The sequence below is a fragment of the Cuculus canorus genome, chromosome 1 (assembly GCF_017976375.1).
Source record: "Cuculus canorus isolate bCucCan1 chromosome 1, bCucCan1.pri, whole genome shotgun sequence".
Taxonomy (NCBI): Eukaryota; Metazoa; Chordata; class Aves; order Cuculiformes; family Cuculidae; genus Cuculus; species Cuculus canorus.
This window is the reverse complement of record NC_071401.1, coordinates 195,623,636-195,647,323: the sequence shown is the minus strand read 5'-3', so window position 1 is coordinate 195,647,323 and position 23,688 is coordinate 195,623,636. Positions and strand designations below refer to the sequence as shown.

Below are 23,688 nucleotides of genomic sequence, written 5' to 3'. Positions count from 1 at the left end.
TTGACGTTCCCTAAACATTGCTTTGGATGGAAAAGTTTTATCTGTGATGCTGCTGAGTGTCTCCCTGCAGCACTCACACATGCAGTCCCTGAAGAAATCACACTATTCCTGGGCTTCAGTTTAATTATACATACATGTCTGCCAAAGAGGTGAACATCAATAAATGTTCCATGGTTTGGTATCACCTATATTAGTTATCTGTGATTTTACAGTGTCATAAGAATTCTTCCAGGACTCCAGATGAAATAGTGAGGAAACTGGTTTATCTAGTGGCTGGAAAAAAATAATGGAGATAGATAGAAACTTAGCAAAAAAATATGTGCATGGCAGCAAACTAATAACCAAAGCTAGTTTTGTATTCCCAAGATTATGGAACATGCAGAAGTCAGGATTTTTCAAATCAGTACTCTGTCTTGCAAATGCTCTAAATCCTATGTTATAAGCTGCATTTAGCAAACTAAGCCATCAATAAATACTGATGAAGTGTAAGCAAATCTGTAAGCAAATTTTATGAGACAAACATAGTTAAATTTGTATTTAAGAAGAAATACATACCAGTGCGATGTGATATGTTTTTTGTTATAGGATATCTTCAGCAAAAAGAAGTACAATAAGCTGAATCTGGAATTTGCACTTATCTGAAAAAAAGGAAAAAAATTGTTTTTTCCCCATATACATTTGAATCCAAAATGTGTTTACTGTTACTGGTGTTTTTTGGTAAAGTTACAGCATAGAAACCCTCACAGCTCTGATTTCCTGGGAAGCTCATTTTGGAAGGTGGTAAATATAATTTAAAAAACAATGTCAAAAATTATTTTTATAGCACTGCTTTATGAGAAAATGTAATTTTGGTTTTTAAAAAGCATATGGTTGTTACTGTACCTCAGCTTATTTATTTGAAATGAAACAATTAAAATTTCCATTACAGTGTTGGCCACCGGCTGCTGTACCTTATTACAGCTTAAATGACCAACATTGCAAAATAGATCATCGTATTCTCAAAACTAACATAGGAGAAATGTATGACGTTACATATTTTATACGTACACTTACACATTATATTAGACTAAGTGGTGACCACAGAAATTTCTTGCCAGCATCTGGCTGAGTGGTGGTGGTTGCTCTTTGACAGAAGCCAGTAACCTCACTCATCTTTCCAAACCTAATTCAGACCTTTACTGCTGTCTTTAAAAGTAGAGTTAATAAAGAATTATTTAAAATTAATGGAAAGATATGTGAGTCTTCAGAAACTGATCCACAACTTAAGTATAGGTATAGGCATAGGTATAGGTATAGGTATATAATATTCTCAGCTACTCAAGTTTATACAGAGGACACCACAAGCCAGACATTAGGAGGTTTAGAGTTTAGGGAGGGAGAACTGGAAATCTGGAAGTGAGATATGGCAGTTGTAAGACCATATCCGGTGTACATGCCTTGTTAGATGTGAATTAATTAGAAGGTTAAGTGGTATTAATACCTATTAATACTCAATAGAAGTTGAAAGCTGCACTCTTTGGAGGGCAAGTTTCTGTCTTGCCTGTAAATCAGTACTAGATTGATGCCAGTCTGCCGGTGGCTGTCACTTAGGTGGGGCCCCATTGTCTCTGGTGAGGAATACTCCCAGCATGTAATGGACCAGTGCCAGGAAGTCAAGGGAAAATGTGGCGGCATGAAGTGAGGTCAAACTGCTTCTCTTTGCCAGATGTAGATGTAGCTGCTGAAGGCCACACTGTTGAGTATGCAAATACACATTATTAAGATATACTCTTCAGGTGAGTTTCCAAGCCTCATTTTACTACTTGTAGAGGCTTTGGTCCCACACTTATGCGAAGCAATCTTTAAGGGTGAAAGTTATAAGGTAGCATGCAGAATACACAGGAAAGTGCACTTTGCTTTTATACTTTTTCATATGGTGTTTCTGTTATACTTGCAATGTATTACATATACATTATACTCTTGAATTCTTGAATTTGCGGCAATGGTTGTGTGTATTTGAATACCAGCAATAATTCTGGATGTGTTTGGTTCAAAACAATTACCCGTAATCAGTCTTGCATTCAATAACTGATAAAGCCATACATTGTTTAATGGGCAGTTGAGTTTAGATTTTGTTTAGTTTGTCGGGGAATACATATGTTATGTGAGGCAAAATGAAAATTGCCATGAAATACAGGAAAGGTATAAGATAGGGTTTGCTTTATGGAACTAGACCTTCATCTGTTGAGTCTAGCACCTAGTCTTTCACATGGGTGAGAGACCACCTCAGAATACACGAGGTCTTGGTGGAGCATCTGCATTTAAATCTGAAGAATGGATTTTAATATCAGTTCCAAGGTTTGTTACCTATAAAATTTTAGCTTCTAACATGTTTTTGTACACATATGGATATCCAATACTATTTTAAAATCTTCCTTTGAATCTTTTACTTCTCTGGCATCCTATATCCAGTTAGTTTTCTCAACATAATTTCATGCTGTGTGAGTAATATTTCATTTTATTTGTTTTGAGTGTAGATGTTGTCATTTGTATGTTGCAGTCTATGCCCACAGCCTCCAAGCTAAATATAAGTCCATGTTCTCCTTGTTTGGGTAAACAGTTCAATTTAAAAAGAAAAATCTTCACTTGATATATATGTCATTATTTATTTGATTTATGGATACTTATTATGTCTTCATAATTTATAATAAAAATTTCTGATAGCTTCAAAACCCATCTTTTTAGATGAAGGCGGTAAACAAACACGGAAAATGGCATTTCAGTTTTACCTGGAGCAATTTTTGCTTACAGTGGGTTATGGGAGGTGCATCAGAACCGCTGGGGAAGGAACATTACCACCACTAACTTTTCCCAAAAACCTAATCAGTGTAGAAAGTTGGTTTGAGATACCTTTAAGCATACTCCTTGCAAGTTTCAAGTCTTGTCTTTAGCTTCGAGGAGAAAAATGCTTTTCAACTTTCACTCTTATTAGCTGTACGGAACAGGAATAGATGATGAAAAGGTACCCATCTCCCATCCAAGAGATTATTAAATAGGTTTCTACTACAGAATCTTTAATACTAAAGGTAATGTACAAGCCAGAACTATACAGGATGCTTGTTATCTCATCTTGAATTTGCAGATAGAAAGAAATCTCTCTACTTGTTAAGAAATCAGGTTTTATCCAAACACTGTAGAGTCAGCAAATACACAAACCTCTTCAGGATTACTTTTCCCAATATGGAAATACTATAGGAAAGTCCAAAATATTTGTTTAAAAGAACTATCATCTTCTACATCAGTGTAACAAAACAACCAGTGTTCCCCTGTAAAAGGCTCAAGGGCTTTCTTACTTCAGGATTTTTTCAGTCTAAGTGATTTATCTGGCACAGTAGAAAAATTTATATCATGACAGAATTCTAGGAACCTTAAATACAGTGTACAAATGCAATTCCTGTTTTGATTTGTCTCTAGAAAGATACTTTCCCTAGCATTCTTGTGACTTAAATTTTTTTCTAGAGTCACCTTAAAAAAGAAATAATGAAGTCATCTTAGAAAAAGAAATAATGAAGTCAGTACTACTCTTACAGCTTAATTCGTTTTCTGAATGAAAAATCAGCCTTCCTATTAGATGTCTCAATTTAAGCCCCATTTCTGTTTCTGATGAAGCAAATGAACTCGTTGTTACTAGCTTTTAATCTTACTTAAGAAGGTCCACAGACCGTTTTTTACCTGCTATTAAACTGAGAATTAGATTTTTCATGAAAGCTACACTGAAAGCAGATATTTTTTCAAATTTTACCCAGTATCCTTTGAAATGCTTCTTTTTATTTAATATTTTGGAAGCTTTTTTAACATTGTACTGCAAAATATAGGAACAGTGTTTGCAATGAACATTTCAAATCATCTTGTTTTATGAAAGGGACATGTCTGAAGTTTTAAGCCTTTGTAAGCTGCAATAGTTGAAATTCATGGAATCACTAAACTTTTTAGTCAGTCAATAGATAAGGAAAAGAAGCTAATGAGTTCTGTAGAAGAGGAAGTCATGTCGGATCACTTGCTAAATGTGACAAAAAAATGGACAGTATCAAAATGAGCAACCGTCCCAAGACTTAGCTACCTTATCTAGACTGATGAAAGTTATTTTTATCCAGGCTTTTCTTCTAAAATAATCTGTTGTATTATTAGGTTTTGTTGATGGGATGTTCTGAATTGCTGCTTCTTTAAAGCTATGACTGCATTTGACACATCAATATCAGGTCATTTGGTGTCCTATCCAATGTCCACCAAGACAATTGGAAGTTCTTTTGTTTAGTTCTTTTAATTTCAATCTAATCCCATGCTGTTTGTTAAGTATGGCAACGATCTCAGTAGTTCCACTTGCATAATTGTATGTATATGCATATATATATATATATATATATGCATATATTTTTTTTCTTAGAAATTATCCCCTGTGTTTTATGTTTTCACCCCTTATGTGTAGAAAATTTTCATACATATTAGTACTATCTGCAGATCTGAGTAAGAACAGAAGCATAGACATGACTGAGCCTCCACTCTTTATGCATCAGAAAAATCTACTAATGTTATTTTTTGTTTATTTCAGGTTTCTTTTCTCCATGGAAAACTCCAAAGCCTGTAAGTTCCCTTTCAAAACTATACACAGTGAGTTCATTAGATGACTATTACTCAAAGCAAATTTCTGTAGACTTTCATCTAACCCTTCTGTTCCCAGCTCATGAGACACCACTCAGCAGTGCATAAGTCTCAAAGACAGCATCAGGGGTGACCTCACTAATAAATTCTGCAGATCTGTTGACTTGGAGTCTGCCAGCAGCCACCTGGAGAAAGGAGCATCTCCATGTTAAGAACTGTGTCAAGAACCAGAAATGCAGTGGCTCAACAATGAGGGGGCTGGAGGAGAATGCAGCAGAAGACCCCAGCACTGAGACCTATCTAGTTGGCTTGAGCTTAACATCCTTAAAGTGATTGTACATCCTTAAAGTGATTGTTATTCTTTCTTGACTTAGTAGACCTGGAGCTGAAATTAGTGACATTTCAAGTGAGAGATTTGACTAGATATCTTACTGAGGTGCCTTCTAACCAACATTTCTATGTTTCTACCATTTTAACAGTAATTCCAAGGTATGAAGATATTACCTACTCTTAAGACTTTAAACAATGACTGTGTTTATTCTGTTGAGGTCATATTATATCATTTTTTGAAGTAGTGACAACATTCAGTGGCAACATTCATTGACAACAACAGAGTAAAAAGAAATCATACTCTACTATTTTTGCTTGTCTGTTTTGTTATGCTTTTTAATTTTACTTTTTTATTAACTTTGTAAAGATCTTAAAGTAGTGCTTATCTCTCATCTAAAGTGTGTAGAGAAAAAAAAAAAAAAAAGAGGCCTAACTCTGCCAAGAGGCTTCTAAGAGCAATAGGAACAACAATAGCAATAACTTTTAAAGGATTTATAGCTTTCTTATTTGAACGGAGGGCAGGGCATTTGCTGTATCTGGACAACTTCACATCCTCTCATGTTGGATCATGACAGGTTTAATGCATACCAAAATAATTTTTTGGTATAGATATAAATAATGATTAATTAGCTGATGCAACTCCATCAGACTGCTACAGCTTGTCATGTGCTGGATCAAAAGGTTAGAGCTCGGATGCAATACATTGGAACAGGTAATGCATAAGTTTGTTTATTCATCTAAGTAGCCAGACAATTGAGAAAATAAAATCAACTCCAGGTTGGATGGGGCCTTGAGCAGCCTGGTCCAGTGGGAGGTATCCCCGCCTATGGCAAGGGACTGGAACTAGACGGTCTTTAAAATCCCTTCCAATCCAAACCATTCCATGATTCTGTGAAATCTGACTATTAAGGGCTAGCTGGTTCTCACCGGTTTAAAATTCCTGTCTGCCTGAGATGTTCACCTTTTAATCTCAGGTAAAAAGTGATGAAAAGAGAGAAGTTGGAGTTCACCTGTTAAAGATCCAAATTCAAAGACCTCCCATTGTCAGTGCTCACCCACTTTACATACATATCAAATATATAAATATCAGCATATTGTTAATGATCATCTGCACAGTTTTCTTATATAAACAGTATAGTAGTTCATACTCAAGTAGCACGTGCCAATAATAAGAATCTAGAGAAACAACTCGAGTGACGCGGTTTTTCATGCAATAGTGTGGGAAAATTGGGGCTTACAGAGTGTCTGCAGATTGTCTGAAACAATGAGAACAACACAGGGAGGATTAGAAGGCCTTCCCAGCACCACAGCGCAGCCCTCTAGGTGTTTAGCAGGAAAAACTGTAGATGGTTCCCATGGTTTTTTTCTGCTTCGGTGACTACTGCTGCCCCCTCACCTCTCTGCATGCACAGGAGAGAAGCACCCACCATTCTTTAAAGTGAAAAAGACCACAGGCCATTGAGGAGAGAAGACAATCTCCTTTTCCTGATGTAAAGGCTCAAGGATGTGCACCGCATCTCACCCTGTTCAACATCCCAGAGTAACCTGGGCTGACAAAAATTTCCTGTGGTTTGTGTGTATATAGTGCATGTATTATATATATCACATGTAATACAATTAGATTAGTGCAAAATCTACTTGAACACTGTCATCAAACCATTACCCCAACTTAGATTTGATGCCCTGCGCTCAATGCTATACTTACTCATTTCCAAGAGCACCTTCATCTGTGAGCTAACATTATGATAAATCACTTTGCAAAACACTATGTAACTAGTTAACTAATTGATATGTGTTTGGGAGATATAATTCCCCTTGTGATTTTCTGTTCAGGTAACTATTTATGTTAGCAGTATTAACCACATATAAGAATGCTTCTCTCTGTTTTTAACTTCACACTTGAAGATTTAAGAGCTAACCAGCAAGCAATATTATACATATGGGACCCAGTAGGATTTTGTCAATTGATCTCTAGTTTCTTGTCCTTTTTCCAGGGAAAATTTTACTCACCAAAAATAATTATATTTTCCTTTATCTTTTTAAAGCCTTCTTTAAATATTTAAATTTTATTCAGTTTCACAGTTTAAAAGAGGTAAGTGTTCTATTTCTCTGGCACTGTGCAAGAAATTAGGAAGCTTTCACTTCTACATAGACAGAGCCGCACATGAGTTTATGCTTCATAGCAGTAAGGTAGATAGTTTGGTTTCACTGATTTGTATTCTTTATTTAGATTCCACACTGAAGGTAAAACCCGAACATAAACCTCCATTAGTTCCCTGGATTATAACGAACTCGTATTAGGTCCAGTTCTCCTTTCCTATTTAGACATAGAGTCATAATCAATTTCATTACTGGGGACTTTTTAATTTACCCTTAGATGAAACAATTTACCCTTAAATGAAACAATTATATACTGTACATATGTTTATATATACCCTAGGTAATTCCTTTAGAGACAGAGGAGCTATCAGAACTATTATTCATGTGACTTGCCACATAGGCTAATTTATAAAACACAGAAGATGATCTTATCTCGATGTAAAGGGTACCTGAAGTTACCCTAGGTACTTTTCTGTACCTAAGCTAGTTTGATGACAGCTCAGGTATCTCCATATGTTACTGTACTGTACAGGATCTATGTTCTTATAATGCCCTCTTATATCACATTGCAAAATAAATGTGTCTTTCCCGAACAACATTGGTGAATATCAAATACAGTATTCCACATCTTCATCTTTAGCATTTGATAGCATTACTACTTTTCAACTTAAATATCATATCCAATGCATACTAATGCAGGACAGTCATCCTATGATTGACTGAGATACCTAGATCTTTTTTCCTTCATTATCTCTAATGAACCAGCCCTTCTTGCTGCTGAAACTCTGACTGAGGCACAGCTTGAATTATAACACTGTTCTGTATAAAGAATGAGGTCCTCAATGACTTAAAATGGCCTATATCCATATTCTGTTTATTTCTAACTATGAAGCCAAGATTGTCAGATCACCTGGGATGTATAAAGTGACAGTCACTCAGCAGGTTCACAAGGAGGACTTTAAAACATCTGTAGTCCACACATACTTGGTGCGGAAAAAGCCTGATACTTTTAATCATCGAAATAGAGAGCAAAGCCTACCTGCTGAGGCAAACGCCTTCTGAAACTGAGGAACTAAAGGCAAAGGATAATCACAGAATTTATAGAGAAAGCTGGCTGTAAACCCATAATCATCCTTGATAAGGCAGTGTTGATATAACACTAGAAGCTCTAATCACAGTTTGGTTTGTTTCCAAGAGTAATTTTTTATCTAATTAACTGATTTTTGTATTATGTGTGAGAACACATAGTTCTGGAGGCTTTACCATCCTTTGTTTCAAGACGGGTCACAGAAAAAAAAAACCCAAACAAATATTTGTTTCCTGAGATAAATCTTTGCGATTTGTTTAACCTAACCTCTTCAAATATATCTGCTAATGCAATATGATTAGTAGCCAGCTACTTCAAAGATAAAAATGCAGATCCCCGAGTCTTCTTTTGCACAGTTTCTTGTATTATCTTCTGGCTTGTACTTGTGAGACCACTGAGGGCAGTCTTCAAGAAAATGTGGATTGAGGCAGCTTTCATGCATTGACAATACACTGCTGTGTACTTCTCTAAATGGTCTGAAAGCATTGAAAAGCTTATCTGGTACTTGGGAGTTTAGTTGGATGACACCAATGTCATTTTCTATGTAAGAAAGAAACAGTAAGAGATGAAAAACACCGCATCAGACCAATGCTCACTTTTCTCTCACCGTGTTCTGTGCTTTCTCATTGAACATTCACCTATCCCAAAATGCTCAAACACCATCTGTAATAAATTTCCCTTTGGGTTGGTTTTGTTTTGTTTTGTTCAACTGAAGCTGTGAATTCTGCTCACAGTTACAGTAATCTCTTCTCCCTGGGCAGCTGGCTATTTTCATGCATTCTCAAAAGATACAGCATTAAGATCATTCAGCTGCCACCCATTCTGGCCACTTGCTAGCTAAGCACTGCTTTCAGTTGTGTATTTTGATGACTTTGATAATTGTATCTTCACAGGCCCACAGATTCTACCTTTAGCAAAATAACTTCCAACAGCTCAACGCTTTCTGAGGGAAGGGGTTCTCAACATGCCTCAGGAGTAATGCTTGTCCCTAATCCATATGTGAGATCATGATATCTGAGAAAGATCACATGAGTAACAAATCAACAAGTACGTTTTGACCAAGTCATTTTATAAACAGCACAACACACACTTTTCACCTCAAAAGATAGCAAAAGGATTTGCTAATTATGCAAAATACATATTTAACTGAAATCAGTGTCTTTGGGCTCATTGTAGAAGTCATGGTTTTTGAAAAACTTATTTCTATTTTCTGTGGTTTTATTCCAGATGATGGAACGATGGGAAAATCAAGGCAGTCCTCAAACAAGCCTGTCTGCTCCAGCTATGCCACAGAATATCCCCTATCCACCCGCTCTTCACCGGAGTTCATTTCCTGATTCAACAGAGGCCTTTGATCCACGAAAACCTGACCCATATGAGCTGTATGAGAAATCAAGAGCTATTTATGAAAGTAGGCGTAAGTGAAAGCCCTGTTCACCCTGCTGATGGTCTAATATTTTAAGATTTTGCTTATGAATGTGTCACTACTGATGTATTTTTCCATAATTATCTTTTGTAACTTAATGAAAGCAACTATAATTGCAGTGATAGAGGCTGTTATAAATTATTTGAAAACTCTACACCTACATTCTCCTAGATCTTGCCTAGATTCTGAAGTTTTAGTTTCATGGGTTTTTTTCTCTTATAATTTTTCTGTCTTCATTTTGAATGTTAGCTCCTTAGTGACGACGACCATATATGCTACCATGTTTTGCTGTGCTATTTTCCTTCATAGTTAGGAAGAAACTTAACATTCTGTCGGCTCCAATGGGAGAATGTGAATTTATCCATGCAAAACTGTTTAACTTACTTTCATTTTAAAGTGAGATTTATTAAAGAAAAGAAATTTCAGATTTACTTGGTTTTATAAAAATTACTTCGACAAGTTTTCGCACTGTTTTAGGTAGTTAGAAAGAAACCCGTAGAATTAATAAATACTATTTGAAGATCCACACAAAACAGTACTGAGCTATCAAGATTCCCATCTTGATTTTATTTTTCATGTTTTTTGAAGAGCGTACCACGTTTTCCACAAGAGTAAAAGAGGTTAAAATTATTTATCCTTTATCGTAAAGAACATTTTACCTAAAATATTATTCAAATTGTCCAGAGATTTTCATGTTATTAAGATCAACGCTTCAACATAGTTTGGTTTTTTAATGAAGGCTTTTTTATAGCAGTTATTACTTGCACATACTCCCTTTCAATTTCTCTTATAAATTACTTTAGCCTATAGACCAAATTACTTTATAAATTACACATAATATACTGCGCTGCAGCTGATCCAGATTAGCCCATTCATGTTAGTTGGGCCCTGAGACATAAAAATAGACATAAACTAGGATAATCCATACTCTGAAATGTACAAATTTCTTCAGCATGCAAAGGGATAGTCTGAGCTAGTGCAGGTTCTAGAGAGCAAGTCGTGCAAGGAGCCGCTGAGAGAACTGGAACTAGATGCTTTAGGCTGGAGAAAAGGAGATTCAGAGGAGACTGTCGTTCTCTACAATTACTTGAAAGGCGGATGTAGTGGGGTGGATGTGTGTCTTCTCCCAAGTAACATGTGATGGGACAAGAGGAAATAACATTAAGTTGCAGCAGGGGAGGTTTAGATTGAATATTAGGAAAAATTTCTTCACTAAAATGATTATCAAGCACTGGAACAGGTTGCCCAGTGAAGTGGTGAAGTCACTATCCCCCGAGATGTTTAAAAGAGGTGTAGTTGTGATGCTTAGGGACATGGTTTAGTGATTGATTTGGAAGTTTTAGATTTACAGTTGGACTCATGAACTACATGATCCGTAAGGTCCCTTCCAACCCTAACTATACTATGATACTATGAAACAAATATCTTCATAAGACAATGAAGAAAAATATATACATCCCATGTACATATATAGGATACATATTTATATGGCATCTGCTTTCATCTTGATCCTCATTATGAAGTTCTGTATTTACAGAATCGCCCTAATTAATGAAAGCAAATGGGCTTAACACATTTGCCCTTCAAAAAACTGTGGAAATATTGATCTGTTGTCAACTACAAAGACTAATTTACAATCCAAAAGATAATATATTACACTAAAAGATAAAAGAATAAAGTGCTTCATTATTATTTATGGATGCCTCCTCCAGTTTTCTGTGAACTTCCTTGATCAACATGACCTCCAGTCTTTGACTGATATCATCTGCTGCATTCAGGAGCATATGTTTCACCAGAGGAAGAGTTGATAACTCGTACATTGGAGTTATGTTAAAGCCTGTGTTTAAATGGTATTTTGAGTTCTGTCCAAGAAGCAACCGGAAACTGTATACAAGCCTTTTTTAAACAGCTACCTAGAAAAAACAAGATTTAAAAATCACCAAGCTGTTTGGCCCAAACACAAAAGTGATGGATTAAAAGCAAGAGTGCAGTAACAATTCCTCCCAGCTTTCTAGCTGTGTCCTGATCTTCTAGCTAAACCTGAAAACTTTAATTTGTTCTCTTTGACGCTGGTACCCTTTAAACATTTTCTCTAAGCCTGATTCCACAGTTCCCAACCAGACCTCTTCTACACTTATTCATAACTTTTGGTCATAAATAACTGCCACAGAACATCTCTGTTCTCTCTGACATTTTTGTTTCTTGAATACATAAGTACACATTTCAGCAAATTTAGTTCAGAAAGTCTTTGATTGCTTTTATTCTCTACATAGCGCTAGTGTTTCCTGAAGTGAGAGAAGCAACAGGCAGGAAATCCATTACTGAGTCAAGAAACTGTCATCTAAATTGAGTATATGGGAGGGAAAGTTTTGAGATAATACATAGTTTCCTATCATATGGCTGTGTCAGGTTGGTTATCCTCGATAAAGACATACCCTTAAAAAGTACAGGAAAAGTTCAGTCACTTTAGGGTTTTTTTATGTATTTCTTATCTCAAAGTAAGTTTGCCTTATCTCCTGGAAAAAAACAGATAAGAAAGAGGTCTTTCTTCTAATAATAGTGCAAAGAAGAGAACAATCATGACCCAAAAAACTCAAAAAGAAAGAGGTACTGTTGGGTCTTTGTTTCTCTCGCAGTAAGACTCTGTTACTAAACAGTTCATTTTCGTACTGCTATAGCTCTGAATTTCTAGAGATGCCTTTATCTCTAGGAGGATCTCACCACAGTTAGAACTCACCAGGACCTCATCAGATCCTCCTGATTCACTCTCAGAGAGCTGAGCATGTTACACATCACAGCATAGTTCTATGCGGAGCACAAGTGACATGACTTGAAGCAGAACAAGAACTAGACCCAAGGAGCCTGATTCACAAGCATTTACTCTAGTTTCTAGGTAGCTCATCCTTACCTAATGATAGAAGGGGGCTTCAAGGACAAAGTTTTCATGAAAAAGCATGTTTCCATTCTATGTGAGTGGTTTTTCACCTTAGGCACATGAAGGACTTGCATGACCCTGTGTGATAGGGATATCTCAGTTTTAATAATCACATATGAGTTACAAAGGAGTAATACTTCCACACTGGAAACAGTTTTGTAGAGACAGTTCTAATAATGCAGCTTGGAGACAAATAAAATCATGCATTAGTACAAAAGCAGAGTGCAACTCTATTTTGTAAGTCACAGCTCCTTGGAAAAATTGTCACAAGTTAGCTGTTACCTGTCAACTTTTCCCTGTTAGCTGTCACCTGCGTCTGCTTTCACCCATCAACTGTGCGCAGTAGATCCAAGTAGCCAAAAAGGAACAGAAAGTGCTTCCAAAGATGGATGGAGATTACCACATCATCCAAAACAGCTGCCTAAAAGCAAAAGCAGGAAAATTGTTTTCTTCTTTCTTCGTCTTTCCTTTCTGCAGCTACCTTTTTCCATCTCTCTGCATTTTTTCCTCTTTTTATTTCTCCCCTCGCTCAACTTATTTCTTCTCCCTGATGAAGAGAACCTACCTAGCTTTCTGCTGTTACATTATTTTGCAAAAGTTTGAAATGAAGACAATTTGTTCTAAAAATTGCATACTTTTTCCTTTTCCCATCCATCTCTTAATTTTAGGCAAATCATTAACACCTTCCTCCTTACCAAAAAGTCTTAGAGTTTAAGTGACAGTGTGATACTGCTGATAACCATGGAAGTTACATACAGGAGCTAGAAAATGGAATATCAGATCAGGAATTGCCTATTAATGAAGAAAATTATAAGACTTGATATGCAACAGTTCTTACAGATGTAACTGGAGCTCTGTGGTTGTCATTGGGAGAACTCATCCTCCTTAAATTAACATTTTTCCTTTATAAATTCTCCTTATCCTTTCTTATATTTTATATTGAACTCTGTTTATTCTAAATACATAGTTTATAACAAACTTTTTTCAGAGGGCTCTGCAGTCAGGCATTAGTCAAACAGGAGACCCAAAGCTGTTGGGAATCATAATGCTGTAATATTTCTCTAGTCATAAAATGTATAATAGAAGTTTGATTTTATATTCCTCTATAGAAAGCAGTAAAATAAATATTTTTTACAGTGACTAGGTTACATTTCTCCTTCGGTTAGTGTGGTACTCTAAGACTGGTGATGTGACATAAAAATGCCAGTAGGAAGAGATAAGCCATGAGAAAGGATGATACAATAAGTGATAAGCTCTCATTGAAAGTGAAATCTCAACAATTACATTTCCACCTTTTACTGGGAGGACAAAGGTTCCTTTCTTCAAAATCTCCCATGCTATTTTCTCCTCTGACCACGTCATGAATTTCCCAAATTTCCTTCAATTCCATCAGCTGTCTTATGTGCTGTATTATTTTTTTTTTCTGCTCCCAAATAGTTAGGGAAAAAATCAAAAAACTAAGTCCACAAACAGCTGTAAAACATGTAAATAGCAAAGGTATTAGCATAATGTGTTATTAGCCTTCATAAAATAAGGGTATTTTCTTGTGCAGACTTATGAATACCTTTCTCTAAGGGTCAGAGACAAGCAAGGCCATACGTATTCAAAGTCTTCCTTTTCTCTGGAATATCTCTGCAGGTATTCAGCACAGATGTGCATTCAAGTATCAGCAATGTGAAAGATTTCTCAAATGGCATTCTACTGACTCATAATGTGTAACCCTGAAAAGACTATTCTTGCAGAAAAATACTAAGGCTGTCAGGGTTTCCTGTTTGATACTTATGAAAAAAATGCATAACAAAAAATAAAATATTAGGTGTATACAACTGAATGCATTATCACCTGATGGAGTCTATGGCATAGTCTATGGCTAAACAGGGTTTTCTTGTCAATGCTTTTTGGCTGAAGACCTACACAGTTACAATATTAAAAACTGAAGGAAATTTTTCACATAATTGTTACTGCAATTCTTTCAGACAGTATTTTCCTTACAAAAATTTTACCTCTACAAATTCTTCCCATTCTCACTCATCTGTAGTTGAAAAAAAAAATTACATTTTGGTTAAGGTGCTTTAAAAACTTGTATACATATATGTGCAGATATGTACAAACGTAGCATGTTGATGGCATTAAATGCGTAGTATTCAAAAGTGTTACAGAAATATATTTTTTTGTATAGGCAAAGGATTTGGGACTATAAACTCAGAAAATTAGATTCTAGTTTCAAATCTTCCTTGAGCTCAGTTTGCTATATCTTTCAATATTTCTGTTTACCAGTTACTATCCTTTATATCAATGACATGCCTGCCTGCACGTAGTAATTAAAAGAGTACTGGGAAATGACTAATTACTATGTATTATCATCAAACTACTCCTTGACCTAGAGTTTGAACAACTGAGTTACAGGAAGGTAATTTGTCAAAGTAATTTCCAAACAGTACAAGTTGTTGTTTCCCTTGCATCTATTGCTACTCCCAAGTGTCAGCATAGAGAAGGTCTAAGAACTTCCATTAATAAATGAATGTAATACTTTTTTTTTTTAATGAGATGATACACAACAAAAGGAGAGAGAATTAGGAGGTCAATGTCAAATAATTTTGTATCTTTCATCACTGCAGAAAGAGTTGCTCACAATGACAAAAATTTGTTGGTTATAAGAACTGGCAATGAAATCAAAAGCTTTTTCAAGGGGAATTAAGAGACTATCATCATCACAGTACTGTGGATGTAAAGTGTTTTTGATTGCTGGATTGCAAAGTAGGTCCTAAATTACCTAACCTAACATGAAGCAGCATGTTTTACAACTGATGGTAGTATTAAAGGTGCAGTATTCCTTTCTCTTGAACACTTCAAACTTTATTAAAAGATATATAAATAGATTTTCATCTGCAAAGTGGTAGAGTGTACCTATGAAGTCAAAGTAATAACTAAAATAACTGACTCGTAAGCACTGGGCAATTAGTCACAGGTGCATGAGGCCAATGGAAACTGCATCACCTGTGTGCTGTTTCAAACTACTGCTTGCCCAGCTTTAGAATGGATATTGCCGCATGATTGTAGTCATTCTCCTCATTTGTAAAATTCTTATTTACCTAAAGCATGGCCAGGACCAACCTGTTGAAGTATAGGTGTTTCTTAATGCTGGTTATGTTCCATGTGTTTGACATTAAACAAAGTATGATCCAGAAAATAACGCAGTATGGACAATAAATATTATCATTCCTATCTTTCATCAGCATAATTCTTCCTCCAGAGAGTACCGGTGACTCCATTGGTGCACCTTGTGTTATGTTATAGGTGAATGATACTCCTAGGGCTGTATCTTGACAGCAAAGAAGTCTGGTATTTTCACCATTGGCGTCAGTTAAGTCAGGATTGTGCCCTGGGTCTTGTTTATTTTCTATCTGTTTTCAAATATTTTGCAGCTTCAGAATATTTTCCTTTTCAAAATCACGAGTGTCATTTATTTTAAATTAAACATGAAGCTGGATGTGCAAGCTTTTTACTGTTCTGTCTTCAAACAGCAAAGTTAACCTTGCCTTTGCACTCATATGACATGGAAGAAATCTTGAAGTATAGCAAGACTTTTTATATGCATAGCTGCATTCTTGTTCTCCAAAACATACAGAGTAGTCCCCATGGTGGACATTTATTTCAATTGTAGTTATATAAAAGTAGCAATTAAGAAGAAGGCTGCTTATTTTTGCTTTCCCTGTTATTGTTTCTAGGACAGATTAGCTGAACTAAAAAAATTGATGCAGCAAATTTACCAAGTATTTTATTATTCATTCAAGCTCTACTTTGTAATCATTTCATTCCCATTTCACATAAGCGGCTACAACTACTCATGACAATGCAGCCACCCAAGTTCAATCAAAAAGGCTTCTTATGGAGAAAACACAAATCACATCAACGTTTTAAAAACTTCTGCACTTTGAATGCCTATTCATGGTAACTGTGTTGGATAGTCTTTTGTTTTTGTCCTGATCTCTCTAAACGTGTCTTCTGCCTCCTCATTTCCTAAGAAGTGGAGCCAGGAGTTTTAATTTAGTCAAGATTTAGAAAAAGCAAAAATGAATGTAATAATTAGTAAATAGAAAATTTCAAATTGCCTTGTATAAAGGTTAGTTTCCTATAAAACCTAATTGACCATTTTTTTATGAAACAGGGCTTACTAGAGTGTCTTAGTGTTTTGGTAAAACTACCAGTTCCATCAGTTTGTTCCTCGTAGATACAAGGGACTGGGATGTGCACAAGTTACATGCATTTTGCTTGACTGATGACCAGTCCCAGTAGTCCTTCATCTTCATTTGGAAGTTGCTGTTCTCTAGGGTCTTTGAGCCCAGAACTGTGTCAGATTTCTATTAGTTGCCAACAGCTTATCTATCACATGAGCACGGCTATTCAGAGGTTATATTCTATTTTTCAAATACAGTGAAAACTAATAATTTGTAATTACAGTGACATAATTACAAATATCCTGTACTGCACACAGACCCAAACTGCTGATGATAGATTCTTCCTAAAATGAGCATTGCTTTGCTACATTCACCAGAAATACAGGTCTACACTTAGGTTTATATTCCTGGTAATTATACTTCTAAAAAGGATTTATTCAACACCTTCAGCATAGGGAAGTTCTGAGTTTCTATTTGTAAATTTATAAACTACAATGAAAACAAATGCTAGATGTTGAGTAGTTGATTGTGAGAAGATAATTAACACCAAAATACCATATGAAATTCTGCAGGGGCAAAGAAAAGACACCTATTCAGGAACAAAAGCCAGATCAGACTTAATGAGATTAGCTTGTAACAGGTACTTTTGCTTGACCACAGAAAGAGTTTGCAAAAAAAAAAGGTGCTGCTAACTTGCTTAAAATATGTGGCTACCTTAGCATAACAAGTTGTTACCTAATTTGTCACAGTTTAAGCATGGTTGTGCTTCTTTCACTTTGCTACTTGAGGGCAACTCTGAGGGATATCAGAGTGACTGCAAGCAGAAATGGAAACAGGAATGACCCAACTTTACAGCGGCTCAAAAGAGTAACCTTAGCTGGATGACCAGAAGAGAAGGTTTTGGTCCTTTCAAACCTAAAAGCTTATTGAGACTATCAAGATGAAACTACTTTCTGGACATTAAAATCATTCTGTCTCTTTTAAAGATTCCGTTAAAATCTTGAAAGTATGTGAGTGAAAAAAAAAAAAATCATTTCTCCAAGTTCACAGTGGAGCAGCATCAGTTTCAAAGGTTCCAGTTCTCAGGAGTTATGCTGGTGCACTAATTTACATTTAGATTACACCTCTCATCTCAAAGAATCCTGAAAGACTTTACAAAATCTGAAGTGTGTGAAATAATTACCTCTTTTAAAAACTAAAGACAGACAGCCACCTATAAACTAAAACACCATAGCCTACATGACACAACTCCTAACACAACTGGTGAACACAAATACAACAAAATACAACCAAATCCAAGGAGATGTTCCTGTCCAGTGGAATGTCTACACTGTATTTTAGGTAACCAGGCTAGCAGTCACCTGACTTTGAACAGATCATGGCTGTTATGTAAATACTCTTACCAAAGAGATTGTCATAAGGCATTCAGTGGCCTCCATATCCTTTTTTGGGAAAAAGTCTTTGCCCTAGAGCATTAATTCAGTATTGACTCAAGTGACCTGTGAATATTCAGCGGCTACTGTTACAGTCCATGTTGCCTTTAGGAAACAGCCTACCAGAAGGCAGGTAGCTTTAGTCAAAATTCTTCCAAATTTTGTTTGCTCTGAGCTGCCCACAGAGGAAATACTGCTTTCTGCCTGGTACTATCTACTTACAACATGAACTCCACTCCTGTCTTCCTTCTGTCTCATGAAGATAACATATATGTTGCATCACTGTCCTACAGATGCTGATGTGACAGACCTTACCCTGTTTGTACCATGAAATAAGTGTGGTATGATATACTGGTTTAGAGTCATGCTTAGTGCTTTATTTACCTTTTTGTTGTTGGTAGTACAGTGGAGATCACTTCTGTTTTGGGATGTTTTACAATTCACTCTTGATGCTGCAGAGATAATAAAACTAGATATTCTGGCTAGAAATTCAGAACATTTCAGAATCAGCAAAGGAAGCGTGACAGTGAATTCAGCTATGGACTTGTTCCAGATTCCTCTAATGCCAGCAAAGAAGTTGTGTATGAAAACAGATCAGTTTGCTGCATTTCATCTAGTGAAATGCAAATGCTTTGAAACTACCTGCATGAAAAGTAGGTTAAACGGGTTTACTTGCATTTGCCTTCACGTACAACCAGTTGTTGTCAGTGGCAACATACATCCTTCTAGCAAAATCTTGCTCTTCTTAATGATAAAAGACATTTTGCAGTTGAGTTGAATAAAAGCAGTGGTCAGGTCATCTAGACACAAACATTAAACTTTCTCTTTTATTTCTGTACATCAATAAGCACAAATATTGTCACCAACTTCCACAATTTTGAACTCATTAAAAATTTTGTCTTCACCATAACCTATGTTATTTTAGAGGAACATTACCATCTTCCCATCTGTTTTCACTTTGCATAGAAATGGACAGGGAGGTCTATGTCTAGCAGGAATACATACATGTAAACCTTGGCCATCAAGAAGGAGGGGAGGAGAGGAAAATAAATGCAAAAAAGAAGTAGAAAATGCACTTGAATAATTCAAAACACAGCAAAGAAATTGATGCTGCATCTTTAAATAACTTGAGAAATGTATTTCATCTTTAATTCCCCATTTTCCTATTCAGAACAAGTGCTGCCCAGGACTGGTTTTCGAGTGGATTCCTCTGGCAAGTATTCTTCAGCCTTCATTGTTCTATAAACTAACTGTCCTTCATTTTATGTTTTAGTTATTCTTCTTTCTTTAATCATTTCTCTAGATAATGGCCAATCATGACAGCACAGTCACCATTTTAGTTTTGTATGAGTTTTTTGTTATTGAATGCTAACTCTAAATCTTTTGATCATAGATTGGCGTTTTGAGCAAGGAAAAGTGTTTCTTTTTCCTCAGCCAGTCTTTGTGTATGTTTTACAATATTTTATTTGTGCTTTCATACATTAGTGTTCACTCCTTAACATAAAAATGTAGCTCTATATCTCATGTCCAAAACTAAGCTTAAGCAATATTTTGTGTAAAACTGAAATAGTTGTGTCTTCATTTGCAAAAGAACAGAACTGATATACTGTGGAGATCCACCCATTCCTTGCTCCCATAGATATCTCTGGTTTTGTAAAAAGCTAAAAGCAAAAACTTTCAAAAATAGAAGTTTTTCGGGGGTGTTTGAATCAACATCAGACTTGTAAAATGGCAATAGACATGCTTAAAAAACAGTATTATTTGACTTCCCAATGTGGTCATGTTAAGTGAACACTTAAAGCAGCCTGTTTTGACAATGTCATTAAAGTCTTTTCTAGTCCTACACAAGTTGGACAGACACCCTAAACTAAATATGATATTGGACTGGTTTTGCATACCCAGTAGGGTTTATACATCGAATAACTCAGCTAGCACACCAATTCTTTTTTTTTAATTGCATTGCTGATTTTTATACTGACATCTATTTACCAACATTCTCTATCTATAAATATCAAGAGTAAATGTGCATGTTTTTAAAATGCTGCTGACATTGGAGACCAGCCAACCCACAACTTTTTTCAAGCTTTTCAAGTCTTTCAAGAGCATCTGAAACTCAGATAAAAACTTATGGTAGATTTATGTCAATTACAATTCACAGTAATGATTTATATGGAAAAAAAGTCTTCACCATCTTCAGCAAAGGCGATGAGATTTATGTTTGGTTTTAGCAGGAAAGTTGAGTATACCCAGTAAGACTGTAGAATTATTATTGACACTCTTCATCCTTGTTTTAATTTCAATATAGATGAGATTTAGTTTAAAAAATATGTCTCAACATTTACAGCATCATCTCAAACACCAGGTTTATCATTCTAAAAATCACATAGCACTTGTGCAACTTGACTTGTACAGAAAATGAATTAATAATCTTCAAGGATGTATTTTCTCTACATACACTTAAGAAACAATTGTAGATCAACTTATCAAAGGGAATTACCTAGGAATTCAAATTAATACAGTACAGAAATGTAGTAGAGAGCTGACAATCGCATCTTCACCTATGAGAACTCGCTACTGTTCAGTGGCAACCTGTTCTGGTACCTTTACATTTAAAGCAAATTCCTGTTGTCCACAAACCAGAAAGTGGAATTTCCCAATGCTCTTTACCATCCTTAGTGTGCAGCAATGATCAGATCACAGCTTGGCCAATACTATTCTCAAATTCTCAGGAGACTCAGCTGGTTTTATAACTTAGCAAAGTGAAGTGTTTCAGGGTTTTTTTAGCTTTTAGGCCAAGGGAACAGTTAAGAAAGTTTTTCTTTACACAAAAAGAAGAATCAAAATTTCCTGATTAAAAAAAAAAGACAATGAAGTTAGTAGCAGGCAAATCTAAAGTTCTTTTTCTGATATAAATGTGCAGAGAGGAAAGGGAGAATAAGGAACGTTGTCATTCTTGCACAGGATACGTATGTTATTCCATTGGAAATATTGACTTTAAGCTGAAACTCTCCTTTCAATGAAACTGGCAGGAGATGGGACGTTCAGGTGTATTAAGTTAACTGGAAAGAAAAACAAACTGTGCAAAAGACTATACTAATTTAGTCTTGGCTTTACTCCTGTGTCTGCAGACCTATTCATTTCTTCTTGTTTGTCACAAACTACAAGGTGCTAATCTACCTTACAAAGAGAAGAAAAGGGTCCTATTTCTATGATGAAGTTATATTAACCAACAGTTTGCAGTATATTGCAAGGCATAAGAACATCATTTTTCTGTAAGTGTAGGTAATTTTCTTTGTATGATCAACTGAAAATAATCTTCAGCAAGGAAAGGTGAAATTTAGTTCATCTAATCATCTTTTGTTAGGAAAAAAAGCACCAGAATCATAGAAATGCATGCATTGAAGAAATATCAGATGAAATGTAATCACTTATATGGATAAGATTACTTGATCAATGTACATTCAGAAATATTGAAATTGCTGCCACGTAATGGTAAGGACTTTTAGTAAATCTACATCATATATGCCCCTGTAGTAAAAATATATAGTAGTGAACAACTTATTTGTCTTTAAGAAACCAGAGAAAAGGGGTTTCAGCAGCAGCAAAACTTTATAACATACCTGTGATTAAAGGCCAACCGCCAATATGGAGATACACTGTGACGTAATGCAAAAGTTTACCAAAAATTGATTCTGTCAGACTAACCTAGTAACTGATTTTTTGCACCAAGCAAGAAATGCATATTTAAACAATCTAGAATTCAACTAGACATTTTACAAAATACCAGTTATAATTGAAGCACTTCCATGTTAGACTGGAGAAGACAGTGCTCAGCACAAAACGGAACAAGAATAGCTAGAGAGCAGATAAGCAATTCTACTAAAAGAACAGTTTATGGACTAGAAGGGTAACATCAGTGGAAAGCCTTGCAGTAAGTCTTCTGCATTATTTTTATTAATGACCTAAATACAAAAACTAAGAGTAGAAATCAGGTCCACATTCAGATATGTAACTTCAAGTATCTATGGTGTAGTTGTCTCCAGACCAGTAGACAGCTGGTCAGTGCAGCCAACGGAGTCGTGTCACAACAGTCATGAAAGCTGAAACAACTAACAATAGCAGTGGAGGAAACACTCTTGAGTGTGCTGGTCAGTCGGGGACAGTATGATATTACTGTTTAAAAGTAAGTAAAATCATGGGATGCAATCCATCAGTGAAAATTCTGAATGAGGCAAGTGACCTAGTGACAAAGGCCACAAACAAGCTGAGGTACCAGTGTTGTCTTTACCTGTGTCTTTACTGGCATGGTCTGTGTGCTGTTTACTTGTGGAGGCTTGCGATAACAGGGAGCTGGACTAGATAACCCAAGGATTCTTTCTAGTTCCATGTTTTGTTTGCTTGGAGGGACAGAAAAGAGCCTTATTTTTTAAAAGTAGTTTTCAGTAACCTGGTAAAAGTTGGCAGAAAATGGGCTTTGTAGAATTCCAGTTCTTTGCGAAGGAAGGATCTTCTGAGCAAGCATGATGATGTAGTCAGTTTATCCAAAGGCTTCCAGTCTGTTTTACAGCACATATACACTTTCTTTAGCCTATCCTTTTTCATGGTCAGTCCAGATCACCTGTTCAGTTGTAAAAGGGTAGTAAAATAGCCTCTTAAAAATAAAAATAGTATTTCTTATTTTGGCATCTGGTGCCAACATTGGTTTGGATCAGCTTTGTCAATGTATGTGTTTGAAGGAAGTTTTCATCTCAGTGTGCTAGAGTACATATTATTCACATCTTAATATTCTTATACTTCCTTAATGTCTTCCAAACTGTGCATATTCATTCATGTGTGCCCGAATAAAAGTAGTGCTTGGTTTATGACAGACTGCTGGAAACAGTGCTTTTGACTGTTGGGTCTGGGCTATAAATGGTGATCCTACTGTGTCTATCTACAAAGCCCTCTCCCTAGTACTGAGCCCCGTCTTTGTTACTCTTAGGCACAGCAAACCAGGTAAAGATAAAATATTGCTTTTATTTAAAAATTCCTTTGCCTCTCACAACTTTGAAACAATGTTTGCATTAAATTAGCATACTATGCATGTGTAAACTTAATTTTTTCTTTTATTCATTGCTGAGACACGTATCAAATACATTTTAAAAAGTCAGTACAATAAGCTGTTTGAATCTGTTTGCGCTTGTCTTCTAAATATATGAGAAGCAATTTGGTTGGGAAAGGTAACACTTTTATTTTTCCAAGTGAAGTATTTGTGATTCAGTTTCACTCATACCAATATACATTGCTGAAATGATGCACTTTCTAGTCCCAGAAAAGAGGGAAGCTCCACAAGCATTAAAGCACAAAAGCATCATTGTGGTGCTGCCTATAGGATTTTTTTTTGCATGGTCACAGTATAGACACACTGCCTGTAGTTCTGTGTCTGTCCTTGAAAGACCTGACTGAAATTGAATCAGCTTTAATCCCACGCTAAAGGTGCCCAACTCTGCAGTTTGTGAAGTGTCCACTGATGGTTCTGGGAGGTGTCTGTAAATCAGAGTTGCTGTAATACTGTGTTTCAG

General features: G+C 35.9%; 1 protein-coding gene across 18 annotated transcripts in view; it reads left to right on the top strand.

The window, feature by feature from the left end:
* MAGI2 (membrane associated guanylate kinase, WW and PDZ domain containing 2) overlaps positions 1 to 23,688 on the top strand; it is a 735,321-nt gene that overhangs the window by 635,571 nt on the left and 76,062 nt on the right. For 15 of the 18 annotated variants that reach the window (XM_054064111.1, XM_054064068.1, XM_054064155.1 and 12 more), the window contains 2 exons: positions 4,589 to 4,620; positions 9,383 to 9,572. In XM_054064111.1, coding sequence (XP_053920086.1) covers positions 4,589 to 4,620; positions 9,383 to 9,572 — 222 coding nt within the window. Of the gene's footprint in view, positions 1 to 4,588; positions 4,621 to 9,382; positions 9,573 to 19,298; positions 19,341 to 23,688 lie in introns of all 18 variants that reach the window. The other 3 variants (XM_054064190.1, XM_054064199.1, XM_054064076.1) reach the window with 2 other exon arrangements.